This window comes from Apus apus, chromosome 6, assembly GCF_020740795.1.
Source record: "Apus apus isolate bApuApu2 chromosome 6, bApuApu2.pri.cur, whole genome shotgun sequence".
NCBI classification, from domain to species: Eukaryota; Metazoa; Chordata; class Aves; order Apodiformes; family Apodidae; genus Apus; species Apus apus.
This window is the reverse complement of record NC_067287.1, coordinates 18,174,814-18,194,171: the sequence shown is the minus strand read 5'-3', so window position 1 is coordinate 18,194,171 and position 19,358 is coordinate 18,174,814. Positions and strand designations below refer to the sequence as shown.

Here is a 19,358-nt window from a genome sequence, read left to right as displayed (position 1 = left end):
GCTGAAAACTTAGGGACAATGGGCTGCTTCACTTACATTCAGCTGCCTCTTTTAGCAGTGCAGAACAATCCTTTCTTGCCCATTTCTCATTATCCAAGAGTAGCTCTATAGGAGTTAGCTAATTTTAAGGGAAATACATAGGGGCAAGAAGTTTCCTTTGCTCTGCTAGTTCTGAATGCAGATCTATTATCCCATGCTGAATGGGGCATCTCTAGAGTTGGTTACATCCATACAAAATCTAAACATGTAGATGGAAAATGCCAAAGTTAGAGGCAGAGTGGAAGTAAGCTCACTGAGAACTTGAAAACTTGAAGGTTTAAAAAGACTTTTCTGGAGTTCAAGAATCATTACTTTTGCTAGCATCTTGTTTAACTTTTTGTTAATGTTGGGTCTAAAATCTTAACCTTCTTGGGACTGTTCCAATGTCCATTTATTCTCATTAAAAGATATTCTGTGCTCTTAACTTTAATTCATGTAAACCTTAGCTGAAGGCTCTCAAAATTCTGGACCTGTTCTGGGTACTCGCATATAATTCTCTTGATGGCCAGAAACAATGAAATATTAAATCCTTTCCAGGCGTAAAGCTGATTTATGACTAAAACTGCACTTGTTACATAGCTTAATCATAGCTGCCCTTTATTCTTTTGACAGGGCTTATAAAATCTTTCCATCATATCCCAGGTAATTAAAATACAGGGTAAATAAACTAGCACGGACATACTAAGTGGGAATGTAATGATGACCTCACTGAAAAAAAAATCCTTATTCTAGATTTTTAGCTGTGGTCCAAAAGCAAGAACTGAGATGATGATAAGAACTCCAGTAAAATTATATTGTTAAATTAGTAACCAGAGATTTAGGTAGCTAGTATTACTTAATCTTTAATTCTTGTCAGCTGACCCAGGGAACTCATAGCAAATTCCATGCATGTGACTTTAAAAGGCCACAAAAGAAAGTTCTTATGAAATTTTGTTATAAAATTATTGCATGCACTTGTCCTTGTTGACACAGATTGTTACAATCAAGAGGGGTATAAAATGCATTTTGCAGTGTTTCATTTTTAGCATATTGTTAACCATGTAAACGTACATTGTACTTATTTTTAAGAGTTATGCATCTTGACCAGACTTTTCCAAACACACCCACTGATCTATCCTGAAAGTAAGCACAGAGGGCAGACCTCTAAAAAACTTCTAATTGAATCTTGATTAGTATATCTACCCTAAGCGTGCGGCACTTGTAGGTACTTTCCAGGCTAAGAAGCCAAAACATATTAACATGGCTTTATTACAAAAGGTATCCAGGGGCTATGGCTGGCAATATAGAAGACAAAGAAATCTTTCATGCACTGATTGTTCTTGCCTAAAAGTGTGAAGCAAACCAGTACCGAAAGAATGGGGAAACATCCCCTCTCCCCCTGCCCTCTCCCATTCTTGCCCCCTTCCTGGAGCTTATTTATTTAAATTATTACTTTATGAATAAATTACTCAGTCAAGCACTGTGCTGTGTCCCCAGCAAGAAAGTAAGAATCTGGACAAAAATTAAAGCTCTTACTGTGTTTAACTATTAGTATTTTGCTGATGAGGTTCGCTTGGGCTTAATTAGGGAAGAGTTTCTAATATTCAGAGTGTCACATGGCTAAATGACCAGGAAACAACTACTACTTTGGTAGGCAGCATATGGCTTGAAACAAGACCTTATGTCTCCCAATCTTCCCTTCAGCATGAAACTCCTAATAAAAAATATATGGTCATCAGAGAGCATATCACTGCAGTTTTCCATCTGCTCCTATTTTTGTTATTGCTGCTACCACAGTGTCTAGGAGCCACCCCAGAGAACTTCCACAGAAAAGTCTAGTTTCCAGGAGATGCTCCCAGGGAGGCTGATTCCTGAGACAAAATCTGATCTAAATGTTGTATGCAGTCACACATACCTGCAGCCATCCTTTGCAGAAAAAAAAAATATATAAATAAATAAAAATCATAATAGAACTACAGTGAAAGCTGAATTCCTCCAAAAAAGATAATTCTAATCTTGATAGGAAAACTGCTTTGGCCTTTGGCCTGAATTCCTTCTGAGGTGTATATTTATAGTTCCTTGTTTCTGATTTTTTAAGTAGAGTATGATTTCCTGAAGTATAAATCAAGAATTGTCCTTCTGTTATCTGATTGGCACTAAAGTTGATGGGAAGCCAGGCAGAGCAATGAAAATTCAGAGATACGGCTGTCACTCCTACCCCAAAGTATCTCATTGTACTAAAAATGGCACAAAAGAATAAATGAAGGATTGCATACTCACTCCAACTTTTAAACTCTCAGCTTTTTAAACCTTTCTCAACTTCAGTTATTCAAAACTAACTCCTTTCTTAGTTAATTTAAAAAAAAAAGGAACGTGGATCCTTACAGAAAAGCTACTTAGTCCCTAGTTTAGATTGTTGGGAGAGGATTCAGTATCTTCTGCTTTTTCGTATTTCCAGAATCATCCAAACTTTCATAGCTCAGAGAGGAAACACATAAAAGGACACATTAACTTACCAAGCTCTCACAAGCAGCACTGAGACAGAGCAGTAATTCGAACAGGTCTCTCCAGTTCAGTTCCTCCAGCCTACTGGAAATTTTCAGCAAAATTGCTTTTTTATTTCTAAAATTTAAAAACTTGTGGTCCCCAAATGTGAAGCAATACCTTTATCACTGAGTAGGTACTGTGAGATTCACTACTTCCTCTAAATATATTTTAAACTAAAACCTGCAAATATAATTTTCTACTTTTAAAAGGGAATACTGCTGCAACTAACCATCACGTTAGAATACTATGGAATTAGATTAATAAAACTAATAAAGTGTATATGAATGGCAGCCTTTGTGTTAACTTTCTCACTGCACTAAGCATTATTACTATATGTGATATATAGTTTTCCTGTTCAGAGACATTCACCATACAAAGTGCACAGCAGAATTAACAATACATTTTGTTTTCAGGCCGTTAGGACCAACTGTTTCTCCTAACCATACCAAGTGTTATTTGTTCAGCAGAGATGAATATAATAAGATCTGAACCTCTCAGGCTATCCAATAGACATTTTGCACAGCTTTCAAACTACTTTTCTTTTTTCATGCACCCCACATTTGTGAGTTACCAGACAGTTTTCATACATTAAAACCCATCCGAAATGTAGGCAATTTTTCTATTACTAATAATTAGACATTGTGTTAATGTGAACAGTGCTATAGCCATCAATGGTGTCTCACCAAGGAGCAAGAAAACCCTCTAGAGATACTGATTTATGCTTTTCTATTCCTTCAAGTTATTAGTTATGAAAACTTTATGATTAAACTTTCCTTAAAAGTTTTTGCTTTTTTCTGTACTGTTTTGTCCTCAGGGAAGTATTGGTAATGTGCAGATGTTGGAGCAAGCTATGTTTTCAGCAGGCACTCAAAAATGTTTATGAAGGCAGCACTTCTCTGCTCCCCTGATCACCAGTCATGACCTGAGATGATCATGACAGCAATAGAAGACTGTCCTGACAATGGACACATTTCTCTTCAGCTGAAAAATGGTAGAGTGCATTGTTCAAGTTGTTCATTTTCTGGAATGGACTTTCAGGTGACCTTTCCCGGGAAATGTTCCTTGTCAGGACACAAGTTGAGGCTGGTTTTGACAAACATCCAGATGTCATGATATGCAGCATCAGGTCTCTGAGGCTGAGTGTAGGCCCAATTGCTTCTGAAAGACAAGAGCTCAAGCCCTAAAATTCAAGTTTTCTATACATCTTGCGTATGTTTAAATAAATTCAGCACTAAGATATAGTACTTTCTGATGTTTGAGAAGGGGTAAATATCTCTATAGACAAAGTCATAATATGTTTTCAGACAACTTTTCTGGTAGCAAAAGTGGAGTAACTCTAGTTTCAAATGTTGCATGCAAAATGAAGTCCAGAATTTTATCTGTTCTTTGTCACACTTTTGAAAAGATTGTGGGGATTACATCCTTCTTTCTTTAGAAAATATATCCCCTGCCATTCCGCATACTGTTTTCTGTAGGACTGTTAGCAAATCAATACACTTTTATCTCTGAGGATTTTTAATTCAGTAAGATTAAGCAATAAAAGTGAACTTTTGAATTAAAAATCCATTCTGAAGTCTGTCATTGAACAGCCTTGTATGAATGTAATATTCAAGTAAAAATATTAATTATAGATTGAGTTAAGAAACCTTATCTGAAATACCCATGTCAAAGAAAGGATGGCAACATGAACAAGTGTCAGAAATGTCTGTGGATTTCATTGTCATAATAATATATCTCAAAGTAATAAAGATTATTGTTTGCTTAAACATTTGGAAAATATGGCAAAAAGGTATATCTGCAACATATCAACAATTACCTACTGAATGACCAGATCCTGGGTTGCTTTTCATTTTTATATTCACAAGCAGTCAGCTTCCTCCTTTTTAATATTCTTGTATTACCTCATCTCTCAGAAGGTACTATAGAGTAGCTTAGCCTGCAAACAACTTGTGCAGACTTTTCTGGAATCACCCCTCATTATATATTGGTCCTGCTCCCCGATATCATTAATTTTTGATATCACATAAATATTATGTATCAATTTTATTGTTCTTAAACTACTAAGTGAAAAGCAGTGATTGCAGGACTTAGAATAACCATTATTCCTGATTGATTTTATGCTACTCCCCATCTATATGGTGGAAAACATATGCATGGTTTGAGCATCAGTGTTCAAATTATGCCTCAACACCTTTTGGTTTTTGGACATCTTTGAGATTTTTGCACTTTTTCAACGCTGTGGTATTGTATTTATCTGAAATGCTTGGTCACTGAATTTTCACTCCAAATATTGGGTTGGGACATATGGCATTTTTCTGCTCTCTGACAAGGTAAATTACATTTTTAAATTAAAGAACAGATAATAAATAGTCATGGTGACTCGCAAATATTTTGTTCGAATGTAGGAAAGACAGACTGACCTCCACAGGAATATTTTGGAATATCACATAAGAGCTAATAACATTTGAACCAAAATACTTGTTGGGAGTCTGAAAATCTGCAGACCTTTTGAGCAATCAGCCATCCCTCCTTCCAAGTTACAGAGTACATTTCTCCTTGCCAAGGGACTGACTTGGTGTAGAGTAAAATAATATGCTAGGTTTTTTCAAAAGAAAGGGAAGATGTCGTGTCTGCTGAAAAGATTTATAGTTATGCAGATCATGTTAATGACAAGAATTATCTTTTTTATAGTTTGGGATATAAATTGCTTTCTGAAGGGATGAGGAAGTCATTCACCTCATTTCCTGCACAAAATTGAATTTGTCTAGGCATATTATGGGACTTCTTATTGGATAGCTAAAAAAGTGAGTAAAAATTTGCCTTCTTCAGAAACACTGGGCTACATAGCTAGCTTGATTAAGTATGACAAGTTCCAGTTAATGAAATTGCAGTACTGCTGCTCTACATGTAATATATTACTGGCATTTTCACCAGTATTGTTTGCAGCAAAGTAAGAAGTTAAGAGAAAACATGTCTAGATGATGCAGACTGCCACTGTGAATAAGGCAAAACTTCAATACCACAGGGTGACTCTGGCATGCAAAAGAAGCTTGTTTGATCTCCAGTCACCATCCCACCAAGCTGGATTTTCTGTCAGTGTATCTCATGGCAACCCCATTTCTTCCTTTCCTTTGCCACTGCAAGTGTGAAAGCAGGACACAAACCTTCCGACAACTAATATGAAGATTTTGGAATTTCCAGACAGCAAATGTCAGAGGGTATTGTCTGTACACCTAGCAGGCATCCCAGCACATAACAGGCTAAAACAGGTCCCATAGTGTGTAAATTATATTGGTGCATGTGTGGTAAAGCAAGAAGTTACAAAATAATTATTTTCAGACATACTTTCTAACAATCAGAGAATGAAACTTGTCTTACTGGAAAAGGAAGGAGGAAACACTAGGATGAGGAGGTTAGAGATTACATTTACTTTGGAAACAGAACTGAAGGGAGAAATGAAACCTTTTGAAATGTCAAGTCTGTGTCATAGAAAGTGAACTTACCCAAACATACACATACACAGAAAATTCTTCTCTTCTGAAAAATTAATTCCAAAACAGTGATTGGATTTCATTAGAAAAGGAAGGAAAAATTATGAATAAAAGACTACCTAGTTATTATTTGTAACATCTTTCTACAGAGCTACACAGGTACTGCTAGGCTGTTGAGCTGAGGTACAGAGCTTGTACCACCATCAGATCCCAAAGAGCCCAATAAAACATGCAGTTTCCATTTTAATTCCTATTCCAGGTGCAGAGTATCACAGTATTATTCTCCAGACAGAATAATCTTTAACAGCAAATAAGAATATTTTAAATGGAAAACAACTTTTTACGCTCAGCATGTAGTCAGATGGTTAGTAGATAAAGCAATGGCAATAAAGCCAAAGTTGCATATTTTGAAATAGATCAGCTGATGAACAAATCATCCCTGATTTCAATAGGCAGGACCCTACATTCAACAGATCTCCACTTTCCTTCTAATCCCGGCGAATTCATTATACTTGGGCAGCATTTGAAAAATAATGTTTTGTTGTTCTGCTGTAGATGGAGACTAAACACAGGGATACCAATTGCATTGCCCTGGCTTTACAGCAGTGTAATTGTTAGCAGAATATATGACAGATAAGACAATCTGATATGCTTCAGCTGCTATACAATTTTTTTCATTAGAGTCTCAATGACCTCTTCTTAAAATTAGTCCCAGGACTGATCTGTATTCCACAGGGTACTCATTACAGCTACCGTTAGTGCACAAAATCCCATGATCATAAAAAATTACTCTAAAAAATGGTGGATACATGGTGGTAGGGTGGTAGATGTGATTTATCTTTATTTCAGTAAAGCATTTGACACTGTCTCCCACAGCATCCTCATAGATAAACTGAGGAAGTGTGGTCTTTATGATCAGGTAGTGAGGTGGACCATTAACTGGTTAAAAGGAAGAAGTCAGAGAGTTGTGGTCAACGGGACAGAATCTAGTTGAAGGTCTGTGACTAGTGGAGTCCCTCAGGGATTGGTACTGGTACTGGGACTGGTACTATTCAATATTTTCATCAACTACCTGGAGGAGGGAACAGTGTGCCCTCAGCAAGTTTGCTGATGACACTAAACTGGGAGGAGTGGCTGACACACCAGAAGGCTGTGCTGCCATTCAGCAAGACCTAGACAGGCTGGAGAGTTGGGCAGGGAGAAACCTGATGAAATTCAACAAGGGCAAGCGTAGAGTCTAGCATCTGGGGAAGAACAACCCCATGTACCAGTACAGGTTGGGGGCTGATCTGCTGGAGAGCAGTGTAGGAGAGAGACCCTGAGGGTCCTGGTGGACAGGAGGATGACCATGAGCCAACAATGTGCCTTTGTAGCCAAGAAGGGCAATGGCATCCTGGGGTGTTGTGGGGAACGGGTTAGGATGGAGAGTCAAGTAGTAAGTAATTAGTCAAGTAGTCAATCAGTCAAGTAGTAAATAATTAAGACAATTTACTGTAGCGTGGCTGTATATTTTTTACCATATATTCCCCACAAGAAAAACCATGGGAGACATTTACATTAGAATCTTCTCATGAAGCTTTATTTTGTTTTTTTTGTACTATTTTGGAGATTGCAGAGAACACGGTACTTGGCCTTCCAGTCTGAGCATCCCTCAAGAGCTTTAACACTGCCACTCCATTTGCATTTGTGTTGATGCCTTCACAGTGTCAGAGCATCACCAGTACCACTTACGGCTGGTAATCCTGCTTTCCAGAAGCCAAACAAAGTCACTTCAGTTCGGGACTGTTAATTGCTCTACAGGGTACAGTTACAGGAGGCTTGTTTTAGTATGGGTTTTACTTTGTTCACCATTACCTGCCCTCAATGCTCACAGATGTCTGGACTTCTGCAGGGTGCTCTGTACAGATATTGCATTCTTTTTATCTGCAGATAAAGAGGATTAGATGAGGCCATAGTTTCATTTCCTCATAGTGACCAAAAACAGAGAAGAAACCTAGGGAATATACTAAATGTTGTATTAACCACTGCTGTAGGTTGTAGACTGCAGACATTTCAGAGCTATGTTGATTAGTAATTAGCATGAAGCAGATGGGAAATCATGCTGTCTCCCCAGAAAGTCAATACAAACTAGTTACAGTATTTGTATGTTGTTGAGACTACCCTACTAATATATGTTTTAAATAAATAGCAGAACTGGGATTATCTTGACAATTCCTAAAAATAGGTAAGGCAAATTATTTAATTGGAAATTAGCTTCAAGTTTACGCAGAAAAGAGATCAGGAGTTCTCTGTATTTGGAAATTGTTTTTTCTTGGGTTTAAATCCTATTTAATTTTTACCATGTGTTTTTAAAGGCATCTACGTTAAATTTAGTTTTATTTGCCAGTTCTTAAGAGGACTGAATCTGCTGTTCCTTGCTACAGACCTTGAATGTGATTAATGAAAGCTTCATTCTCAACTTGATTGGTATCCTGCTACCATAGATCACAGCACGTTATGTACTTTTCTTATTGAAAAGATTGGATGCTCAGAGAATTGCCATGATTTTAAAGACTAAGGAATTTGGGCTACTTTGGAAAGTTGTTTTGAGATGAACCCAGAGACAGACAAGGAACTCCCTTCTTTTTGTACCAGAAGGGTTTCTCTCTACCATATCAGTCCTGAATACATGTTGACAGTAATGTGCATGGAGAAATATGCTCTCTACTTAGGTGGGCCCAGACATTTTGAAGTTGAGTGGTTGATAATATATCTGCCTTTTTGGGGAAAAGAATCAGCAAGGATACCCTGATGTGGGCATAACTTAAATGGGTAGTTCTGATACTGAGTCTGACATCCATGGCTTTTAGGCTGTCAAGACTGTGAGAAATACCCAAGAATGTGAGAAATTGGAAGAGGGAATGAAATAATAATTTTTTAAAAAACTTTGGAATATAAGGCTTTATCAAATCTCATCTTCACATGGAAAAAAAACAGTGAGTAAACAGGAAGGCTGTGTTGAATAAAACTTTTGCTGTTTTGATATAAGCAAATTTTTTCATAATGAGTTATGGTTTAGAGACTGAATCCTTATGAATACGTGAAAATGTCATCTTTTACTTTAAAAGAAATACAAATCTCCTCTGATACAGGAATCAAAAAAAGGCTTTAATATAATTTATTCTAATAGACAGTGGACTTCCTACCTGATATAATAATAATCTTCATCTTCAGACCAAAATAAACTAGAACATAATTTCATGAACTATGTATTATTGTACACAATTATTTCTATTTAACAGATTATTTCAAAGAGAATGATCAGAGTGATCCTGAACCCTCAGGTGACACCATCAGATACTATCAATCTTTTAAGAAACACTTTGAGGAGAAAAAAAGTGGGTCATCATCTTTTGTGTCCTCCACCGAAGATGAGCAAAAGCCGCTGTTCTCTGGGATAGCCGATTACCCATCTATGGCAGAGAAAACCACAGAGGTGGAGTTTGAGGAAATGGTTCATGCTCCAGATGACAAAAGAAGCAATTCTTCCAAAGGTAATCTAGCTGATGCTATTTTGTAAAGTTTGAGTAGACATCTTTTTAGTTTGATTATTAAAACAATTTTCTGAATGGTTCTGTTGATTCTTTACATAATATTTACTTGTGTTTCCTTAAAGCTTAACAAGAAAAAAAAATTTCGATTAAAAACATTTAAAATATTATTTCTCAAGAGGATTAATGTAGTTAGTGAGGACTGGATTAAAGAATCTCCAAAAGGCTATTCCAAGCTCTGTTAATAAATAATCTTGTAACTGAATGGCATTAGGAAAGTCATGCAAACAAACTCTTGAAAATTGTCACCTAGACTTCATTGAGTGCCAATGGATGAGAACTGCATTCAAAGAAGTAAAGAATCCCTCAGAGGTTGCTTGATGTGCCAGGGTTGGCTGACAGTAAAAAATCCTAGATAATGAGAGCTAGATTAACCTAGTGATGGCTGTACATGCATATGCACAAAGAAAATGTTTTCAGGTAATTAGTTTCATTCTCTGTATTAACAAGTCACAATTAAAATTAATTTTAAAAAAATGTCATAATAAATGCTACTCCATTTTTTTGCACGTTGATTAAAAGGAGTGGCATTGCATCACACAGACCAAATCCTGACTTCCATAAGTAGAACACAAGAACAAAGATTTGGCCTTTTGTAGACTGGTGAGATGATGGAACAGGTTGCCCAGGGAGGTTGTGGATGCCCCCTTCCTGGAGGTCTTCAAGACCAGGTTGGATGAGGCTTTGAGCAACCTGATCTAGTGGGAGGTGTCCCTGCCCATGCACAGGCATTGTAACTAGATGATCTTTAAGGTCCTTTCCAACTCAAACCATTCTATGAAACAGGTATATGACACATAATCAAAAACTATTAAGCAACCTCAGTTAATTTTACAAAGACTTAAATTGCATAATTAAAATGACATCTAATATGCTAAAATATTCATTTTCTCAGTAATGTGAAGGGAAATAAATGAAAAGTCCTGGGTTAATATACAATTTAAATATTGCTGTTTGATTCTAATTTTTTTCAGTCTGAAGGGAAGAATTACTGTTATTTACTGTTTAATGCTGTTTTCCCCATCAGTTCTTTTCCATTGAGGCAATTTAACAATTTAACCATCACTCAATAAACTTCAGGCATTTAGGCTATAATTTTAAACAATCCTAATGATTAATGAAGCCTAACAATATATTTTTTACATTTCAAAGGCATGAATATGTGAAGCCTGGTCTCCTCAGGCTAGAGCTACATAAATCTGCACTGCAAAACTTGTTGCATATGTACTGCAGTTTGAAAACATACCTTTCCCCTCCCAATAGCCAGAAATGTGTCCTTGCAGCTATAGCAACATTTTCCAAGGCAACCTAATGCAGATTTTATTTGAGCTAAATTTAGCATGTTTAAAGGTTACATATTTTGATTAAGACCACATTCTTTTTTTTTCTGCTTTGTAATCTAGCACTTCTGGTAATGTGTGTGAAAGCTCATTACCTTTCTTGCAACTTTCATAAAAACTTCAAGGTCAATAAAATAGGATCAGTTTTGATTGAGATATGTTTTAAATTAAATTCTTATTCCTGCTATAAGTTAGAGATAGGCTATAACTTACTATAAAATTGTTCATAAACATAACAAAATTTTGAAATAGACTCTGCTTGTATGTATGTTTGTAATACATATATAATTTTTCAATATAAATGCGCTTGTATAAAGCTACCAGAATTCGTTCCCGCTGTGATGGATAGATATTCAATTATCTTTAGTTTTGTTTTAAGCTTTGGTCAATAATGTTTTTGAATGGAAACACTATTAATAATGAATTGGATAATGTGGGCAGAAACTGAATAAACTTCTCTCTCATATGCTGAAATGCAATTATGGTTAATGGTAAAACATGGCTCTTTTGAGAAGACCTGATAATTTTCCCATAGCTGGTAATCTATACCTTGTGGAAAAATGCTATTTTAAGTTTTTACTTTGCAATCATTTGGGCTACAAGAATTATACTTGAATTGTTCAAGTGAAGCAAGTTATACATTTATTGATTTAGTTCTCAGTCTAGGATTCTTCAAGCTCTGGAAGAACATGGCTATAGAGTTGTAACTGCTGTTGGGCTTTTCTGGGGATACTCATGTATGTGAAAGTACCTGAAAAGAGGCTTAGAACAGTACAACACAGTATCTTATAGTGTATTAACTTGCTTATGGTGTATTACCTTACTTTATAAGTTGAGTGCCAATTCATTTTCCTTGTCAGAAATTAAATATTGATTGTAATAGTCTACAAATACACATTCTGGACCAAAAAACCAGCTGTGATTTCCCTGGTATAATTCATGGCACTGAAAAATACATGATTTTATTGAATTATTTATTGTGTAAAATAACCAACAACTTGTTTTCAACAGGACATTTAAAAGTAGTGAAATGTACAGCCTATACTTTCAATTTCTGCTCCGGAAATCCACTGTTTAAAAGTAAATCCGCTGGATTTACAACATCCATTGTATCTGCACCCATAGTTTAAAATTTTACCCCTTAATGTGTTATAGGCTGCTCCCTTCACTTTCCTGAGAGCTTTCCAACTTCCTTGGACACTGAAAATCATGCCAAGTGTGGCTGCTAAAACCAAATTATTTGCATCTCTGGCACTGCCTACCTCTTTCCTTCTGTTGGCCTAAGTGGCTGAGAAGCTGAAGAGGTTTCTGTCTAGCCAAGATGAAATCTCCTTCCCCTTCCTTCTGCTTAGTGCATCCAATCAGTTATAGGTCATGTCACATAAAATGTGAATGCCTTCTACAGCTCCATAAAACCTTCTCTGACAAAAATGAGAAGCAAGTCTCCTCCTCCACTTGGAGTCATGTAGGGAGAGCTCCCCTTCCTGGATAAATCTGCTTTTAACACTAAATCTGAGCAGGATTTTTTAATTTTTTTTTTTCTTAGACCAACACTGCTCAAAGATGTTTTTGAAAAGGATTAGCTAATAGCTTTTGGACAAACCTCTCCCATGTCACCCACACTGTGATTTTTTTTGCTTTTCTTTGAAACATGGCTCTCTGGCTGCTATAGTTGCTTAGAAAAATTTCACAAGTGTGAAATGAATGTAACCTGTGCTGGGTTATCAGCATGCAGAGCCAAGAGAAGTGTTAGGAGAAGCTCTGAGGAAACCATTCAGGCACTACTGGGGGATGTGAGATTGAAATCCAACTGCTCATACAACAGAGGCTGACACCTTATAAGCAGTCAAGGATTTTGCCCAGCTGTACCTTGAAGCAGTTGCATGAGTACAGTAAGAACTTCTAATATATTCTGTATTCTTTTAGGTAAATAGTTACAAATACAGCCCTAATGGGAGTTGTTCTGAACAGGTGTTAAAGTTTTACCAGCCTTTTTAATCACTGCAGAGAACCTGAGTGGTACTGAGCAATTTTTAACTGTCTGCATGACAACAGATTCACTCAAAGTAATGAAGGCTTGAGGCAGGGGGTTGGTCACAGATATAGAAAAAGCACTGTTCATCCTAAGTACGTCGTCTGTAATCTCTGCAAAGCTCAAAGTAAGATCTTGATTCTATATAGGATAAGGGTATGTGCAACTAATACATCTCATGATAAATAACGTTCTAAAAAATAAAATAAATAAATAAATGAATAATTTACAAAATTGGGGCATCATTTTCTAAAATAATGAAAAAAAAAACCCTAAAGAAATAGTAGCCATTTGGTGGCAGGACTCTGATGATGCTGACTAGACAAAACTGCTTGTTTATCTACAGCTTCAAAATATTAGTATGCTGCTATTGCTTTGTTAGAATTCAATAATTTTTGGATGTGACCACTTTTATCTTTCTGTAAATAGTAGTAAGGAACGAAGATAGTTCTTTGGGCAGTGTGCCAATTTGATTTTCATAGTTTTGAGAAATGCCAGTAAGTGGGTTGCTTTAGGTGTGCCAACCTTTCTCTAACAGCACATATGTGAAACAACATATATGGTTTGTTTTTCATCAGATATCACTGATAAAAGAGACTGGGAACAGGAGAACATCCAGGAGTACCAGGACTCCCCGGCTCCGTCAGCATTACCCCATGTCACGTGGGGCATCTGTGAAACTGAAAGTGACTTTATATATGGGGAAGTGGAGAATCGATTAGATTTACTTCAAGAGCAACTCAACAGGTAAATACAGAGTATGACCAAAAAAGGGATATGTATGAGAGAGTACGTAATGCAACTGATAGTAATGATGCTACAGGAGGAATGAATTTGCACAGGAAGTTTCTAAAAAGCACTCAGATATTCAAAAGCTCAAAACTACAAAAATATGCCTGACGGGAATATTACTTTGTTATCTAGATGTAGTATGAGGAGCCTAAGTATCACCTAATTTCAATTTTCCAGATTCTTGAAAAAACTATTCTGGTTATGCTGGGTGCAAAATTTGTAATTCATTGCCAGAATATTCATGTCACTTACCCTTAGATACCCACATTAGCTACTCTGAATTGCCTTGCATAAGAGCCTTTCAATTGACCATTTAGAAAACAAGCTTTTAACAAAGAAGCTGTAAATTTAAATCTAGCCTCACTCAGAATGCTGTTCCCTCAACAGTGATTCCTAGATGTTTACATGTCCATAAAATTACACTTTTCAGGATCTTCAATATCTGAAGTACTTTTTCTTTCCTGAAAAGCCGAGATAAACCAGATGCCTTGTTTAAAAAGGGAAATTCACTTTTTGATGCATTAACTTATTTTGCAACTGTCTCTATAATAAGTAAGAAATGGGTGTATGCAAAGGCAAAAGACTATTAACTGTTAGATGCTTGCTTTGTCAGAATCCATTATTACCTTTACTTAATAACACATCTCTTCCTTCTCTCTTTTGCTCTCTGATAATACTACTCTGCTGGCAGCTAAGCAGCATGACTTATAGCATATTACAAATACAGTTACTGATTTTTGATCCATCCTACACTATAATTTACCATGTCATTTAACTTAATTTCAAATTGCCCTGTGCTCAGGTCTGTGGCTTTTTTATTATTTTTACTCTGCAATTCCATTACTTTCAATATTTTTCCATGGCAAATACTATGACACACACTCAGCCTTAATTATACTTTAGTAGCTCTTCATTGGCATTTTGTGCTGTATATTTTAGCAACTGGTTTAAAGCCAGGTTAGCAGAATACTGCTTCCTTCATCTACCATAAGCCAATAAAACTATAGTATTTTTCATTTCCATATACTACGTAGTACATTAAAAAGACATTTTTAACATGTAAGCCTAAATTGTTGTAATTTCTAATTGCAGCAAAGTTGAGCAATCTAAATAAATGTATATGTCACGTAACTAAACAGCTGCATGTTCCCCATCTTTACTGTGTAGCTACATTTCTTTTACTTAAGTCTTAAGCTCTTGAAACTGAAGTTATATCTCAAATTTACTCATAGTCTTTAGCCAATTCTTATGCAAGTTCTCAGTATTTTTTTGAGTGAGAAAATATTATCATTGCTGATAAACTAAGATTTTAAGTGTTATGGATTTTATTAAATAATTTTATTCTTTAACTTTTTTCATGTGTTTTTGAGGCTTTTCATGCTTTCAGGATTTGGGGCTGTGCTGGGTCTTTTATGAATATAAAAGACAATTTTCTATCCTGCTTATGTCAGATCTTACCTTCTGGACTATAAAGCAGGGTCACTTCTTCCTGATCTTTTCCATGTCAAGTTAGAGACTTGGCAAAACACTCAAGTTATTAAATTATATAGAAGACTGGGAATCCATTGTACGAGGAATACATCCCTAGAGCTATCTCTGTTTCTCCTGTTTAAGCAATTGGAATTTCAAGGAGGCTGAGGCCCAGCATCTAAGGTTCCCCTGTTTGTTCACCTTTGGGTGGCATGACATGGGCATATTTTAAATTTTGGATAAAGGAGGGAGAAGTTATTTATGCAATTATGAAAATAAAGACTATCAGAGGTACTCTTTGATTTTTAAGTAAGACACAACTCCCATCAAGTGCTAGCAAAGTAAGAAGGGAGCAATTTTAGAATTAATTCAAAGCCAAAACTGTTGTTGATACAAGTACTCCAGTGCTGAATCCCTTTTATTCACTGAGATGTTAAGGCCCAGGTTTAGCAGATGGAAGGTCTCTGGATGGCAGCATGCTGCTGCTACTGCAGTATTTACCCCTGTGGAATCAGCATCACGCCTGTGTGAGATCAGCACTTTTGCAAGGAGCAAAGAACCCAAGGGAGCTGAACAAGAGAGCGAGGGGGGCATGTTTGGCTGCAACTTCCATGTCTGGGCCTTTCTTTATGAGACCTGATGCCATAGAACCAGCTTTTCCTCATAAAGGAAGAAACAGCACCTTAAATGTCCTTTGGGCATACTTTTGGATCCATTTCATAGATGGTTTTATAAATAAATGACAAAGGCAATGGACAACTGAAACATGATAAAAAATAATACCAAACAGTGAAGCACCTGGTAAAAGCAAAAATCAGGATCAATTCTGCTGCTGTAGGGAGCCCAAGTAGTAATATTCACAACATCAGAGGCTGCTGACAAATCTTTGTTTACTGTGTCAGAAGATGAGCTGCAATACAGAAGGCCATATCTGTATTACAGTCTGTCATAGCATGTTCTGTAGCCTTCCAGCAGCTGGGGAGGCACCATAGGCCTATTGTTGAGTTTGTCATGGACCTCAGCAAGACCATTTGAAAATCATTTCAGTACTATGGAATTGTAAGTATGGACGACATAAGCAGCTCAAGTGTTTCAGAAGTCATATACAAATGTATGAAAAGGTGGGAAAAAAAGAGAAAAAAGTTACTGAATTTGAACCTCAGAAATGTTGACATTAATTCTGAGGCCTGAATGAGTCTGAATACATTTTCACAGCAAAGAGACTTGAGCTGGTTTTTTTGTGATCTTGAAAGCATATTTCATTTTCTAAGCGTGGAAAAACATAAATGTGGTTTTCTGCTTATTTCAGTGCATTGTATTAGCATTGGGAGTGTCAGACTTGTCACATCAGAAATAGCGTGTCACCCTCAGCCAGTACAAATCAATTTCCTTACAATTAAGAGAGTACATTTATTAGAGTTAATTTCAACCAAAGACCTGATCCTCGGTGTTACTTTTTGTTGCAAACATAAAGAACAGTAATGTACTCCGGGTTAATGTAGCAAAAAGATCAGAGACAAGCATGTAGCTACGTTCTGCAAAGAAAAGGGAGACAGCAAGCTTTGGAAGGGCTCACTACTCCCTCTTCTGTTCTCTCCCACATAGGACATGGTCATGTCACACCAAGCAGCACTGTGCTTTTTATTAGTAAGTTGCTGGTCCTTCTTGAATGCATCTGTAATCAGTGCTATTCCTTACCGTAAGTTAATGGATTTTGTGCTACTTCTCCAGGCTTGAATCCCAAATGACTGCTGACATCCAAACCATCCTGCAGCTTCTGCAAAGGCAGTCAACGCTCATCCCACCTGCCTATAGCATGGTGGCTGCAGGTGCAGAGTATCAGCAGCCAGCAATCCGGGTGATACAAAAGCTTCAGCCTGCAGCATCGATTAAAACAGACAGAACTTTCAGTCCTTCATCTCAGGTATGTACATGTCCAGTAAGACGTTTGCTAACCTTTTTACCTTATGATGGAAGAAACGCATACCAATCTAGGTGCTTGTTCACTAGTATAAGGAATATGAAATTATCATTTTGACCTAGCACCTCCACAGTGGATGTAAATAGCACAGCTTCAGAGGCTACTTTTTTCTGTGATGGATGTAGAGACCCATACAGTGATCTTATAATCAGATGGATTACTTAATTATCATGCTCTTTTAAGAAGTTATAAGAAATGACAGATATCAGATATGGGTGTAAACCACACTTTCTGAGCATTGACCTGCCTGCATTTGCTAATTTTGAGAAGAACAAGAGCCTGGAAAAGACTGATTTAATTATTATCATCCTGTTTCTTCTCCTCCCTTCCAGTGTCCTGAATTTCTAGACCTTGAAAAATCAAAACTTAAATCCAAAGAATCCCTCTCAAGTGGAGTGCATCTTAACACAGCCTCAGAAGACAACCTGGCTTCTTTATTAGATCAAGAACATGACCGGTCTGTAGAGTGTCCCCCACAGCGTTGTAAAACTTATCTCCAGCCAATTAGGCACCCTTCCTTGCCAGAATCTTCACTAAGCACTGTAGGAATCTTGAGTCTTCATAGGCATGTTTCTGATCCTGGTCTTCCTGGGAAATAATACTTTTATACTATTACTTCACATAAAAATCTAAGTGCTTTTAATGGCTGGGGTTTTTTTCCTTTTTTTATTTAATTCCTCTATACTTGACTCAGGGGCTACAAGGAATATACCATTATATGCAAAAGTACTGTATATTTTCCTAAATCCGAAGCTTGCAAGGTAAAGTTGAGCAGTTCTGATGTAAATATATATATACACACACACACTAATTGTATGTTCCAAATGTAAAACTGCCAGCATTCTCAAGGCACCTTATATTTTTAATTTTTTTTAATAACATGCATGTTCTGAAATTACAGTTTACATTGCATGGAGATTACCATTTACTGCTGTCATGGAAATAGTATTTTATCGTGGACATGTCTTCAGACAAATAGGAGACAAATAACAATAATTCACATAGAAAAAATTCCTACCTGACCACACTAAAATCCAAGCAAAATTTTTTTCTAGTTCACTTTGGAAAATTGATATACCTTTCTTGTAGTGAGCTTTTCACAATAAATCACAGTGATTGAGAATCTAGAGAAAGAGTAAGGTAACCAAGTCTTCTGGGTTTCAAAAAATTAGGACAGAGAAACCAGCCTCCTTCCAAACCAGCTGAAGTGGGGCTGTATTTTAAGACAGGAAAACTTAGCCCCATGCTGGAAAGTATCACCATAGGTTGCTTCCACAAAACTGCATTAATTGAATAATTTGTTTCCAGCACTTTTAGAAAACAAAATTGCATCACAGAAGTTAGCTGTCACGAGCAGGCAGGTACTCTTCATCTGTCACACAGACATAATCAAATGCAATAAATCTGATTTCTATATAAAACAGAAGACTGTGTTCCTTTTGTTCAATACAAATTATTAACAATTTGTTTAATTAAAAAATACTTTACACATTATTGTTTTATAATTATTAGGGTGGTTTTTTGCAGTTATCTGTTTTTACTGTCAGGCCCCTCTACAATGACCCAGATAGCTATATATGTATGTGGACTCACACATACACCACGCACACATTCCAGTATGTGCGCATGTGTGTATTTTATATATGTACATATGTGTGTATATATGTGTGTATATATTTATATACACGCATACACACAAGTGTGTGTATATACCTACACTAACATGTAGGAGTATAGATATAGATAGATAGATATATATATGTATATATGTAAAATCACTTTCAGGAACAATTATAAATTTTCTTATTACAAAATGAGTAAGCTTAGCTTGTGTCCAAAGCTGACTATATTAGAATAAAATTATTTAAGGTCTGTAGGCTTTAAATACAGTATGTACTGTATGTGCAAAATGCTCTGTGAATACTTAGATTTAATTTTATTAAAATATTATTCTGCTTCAAATGTTGTGTTTATTTTAGAATGAACTGACCTTTTTAATAGTCTTTTCAAATATTTAAAAGTGTTCACCATTTTCTAAACTGAATGCTTTAATGTGAAATGCCTCTAAAACTGGTTTCAGAAAAGCATGTAATCTAG

At 36.3% G+C, this 19,358-nt stretch overlaps 1 protein-coding gene across 2 annotated transcripts in view; it reads left to right on the top strand.

Moving 5' to 3' along the window:
* Positions 1 to 18,585, top strand: part of KCNH7 (potassium voltage-gated channel subfamily H member 7) — a 213,884-nt gene extending 195,299 nt beyond the window's left edge. For both annotated transcript variants that reach the window (XM_051624143.1, XM_051624144.1), the window contains 4 exons: positions 9,338 to 9,589; positions 13,597 to 13,765; positions 17,012 to 17,204; positions 17,594 to 18,585. In XM_051624143.1, the coding sequence (XP_051480103.1) occupies positions 9,338 to 9,589; positions 13,597 to 13,765; positions 17,012 to 17,204; positions 17,594 to 17,860 (881 nt within the window). In that variant the 3' untranslated portion in view covers positions 17,861 to 18,585. The remainder of the gene's footprint in view (positions 1 to 9,337; positions 9,590 to 13,596; positions 13,766 to 17,011; positions 17,205 to 17,593) is intronic.
* The last annotated feature ends 773 nt before the right edge of the window (positions 18,586 to 19,358 follow it).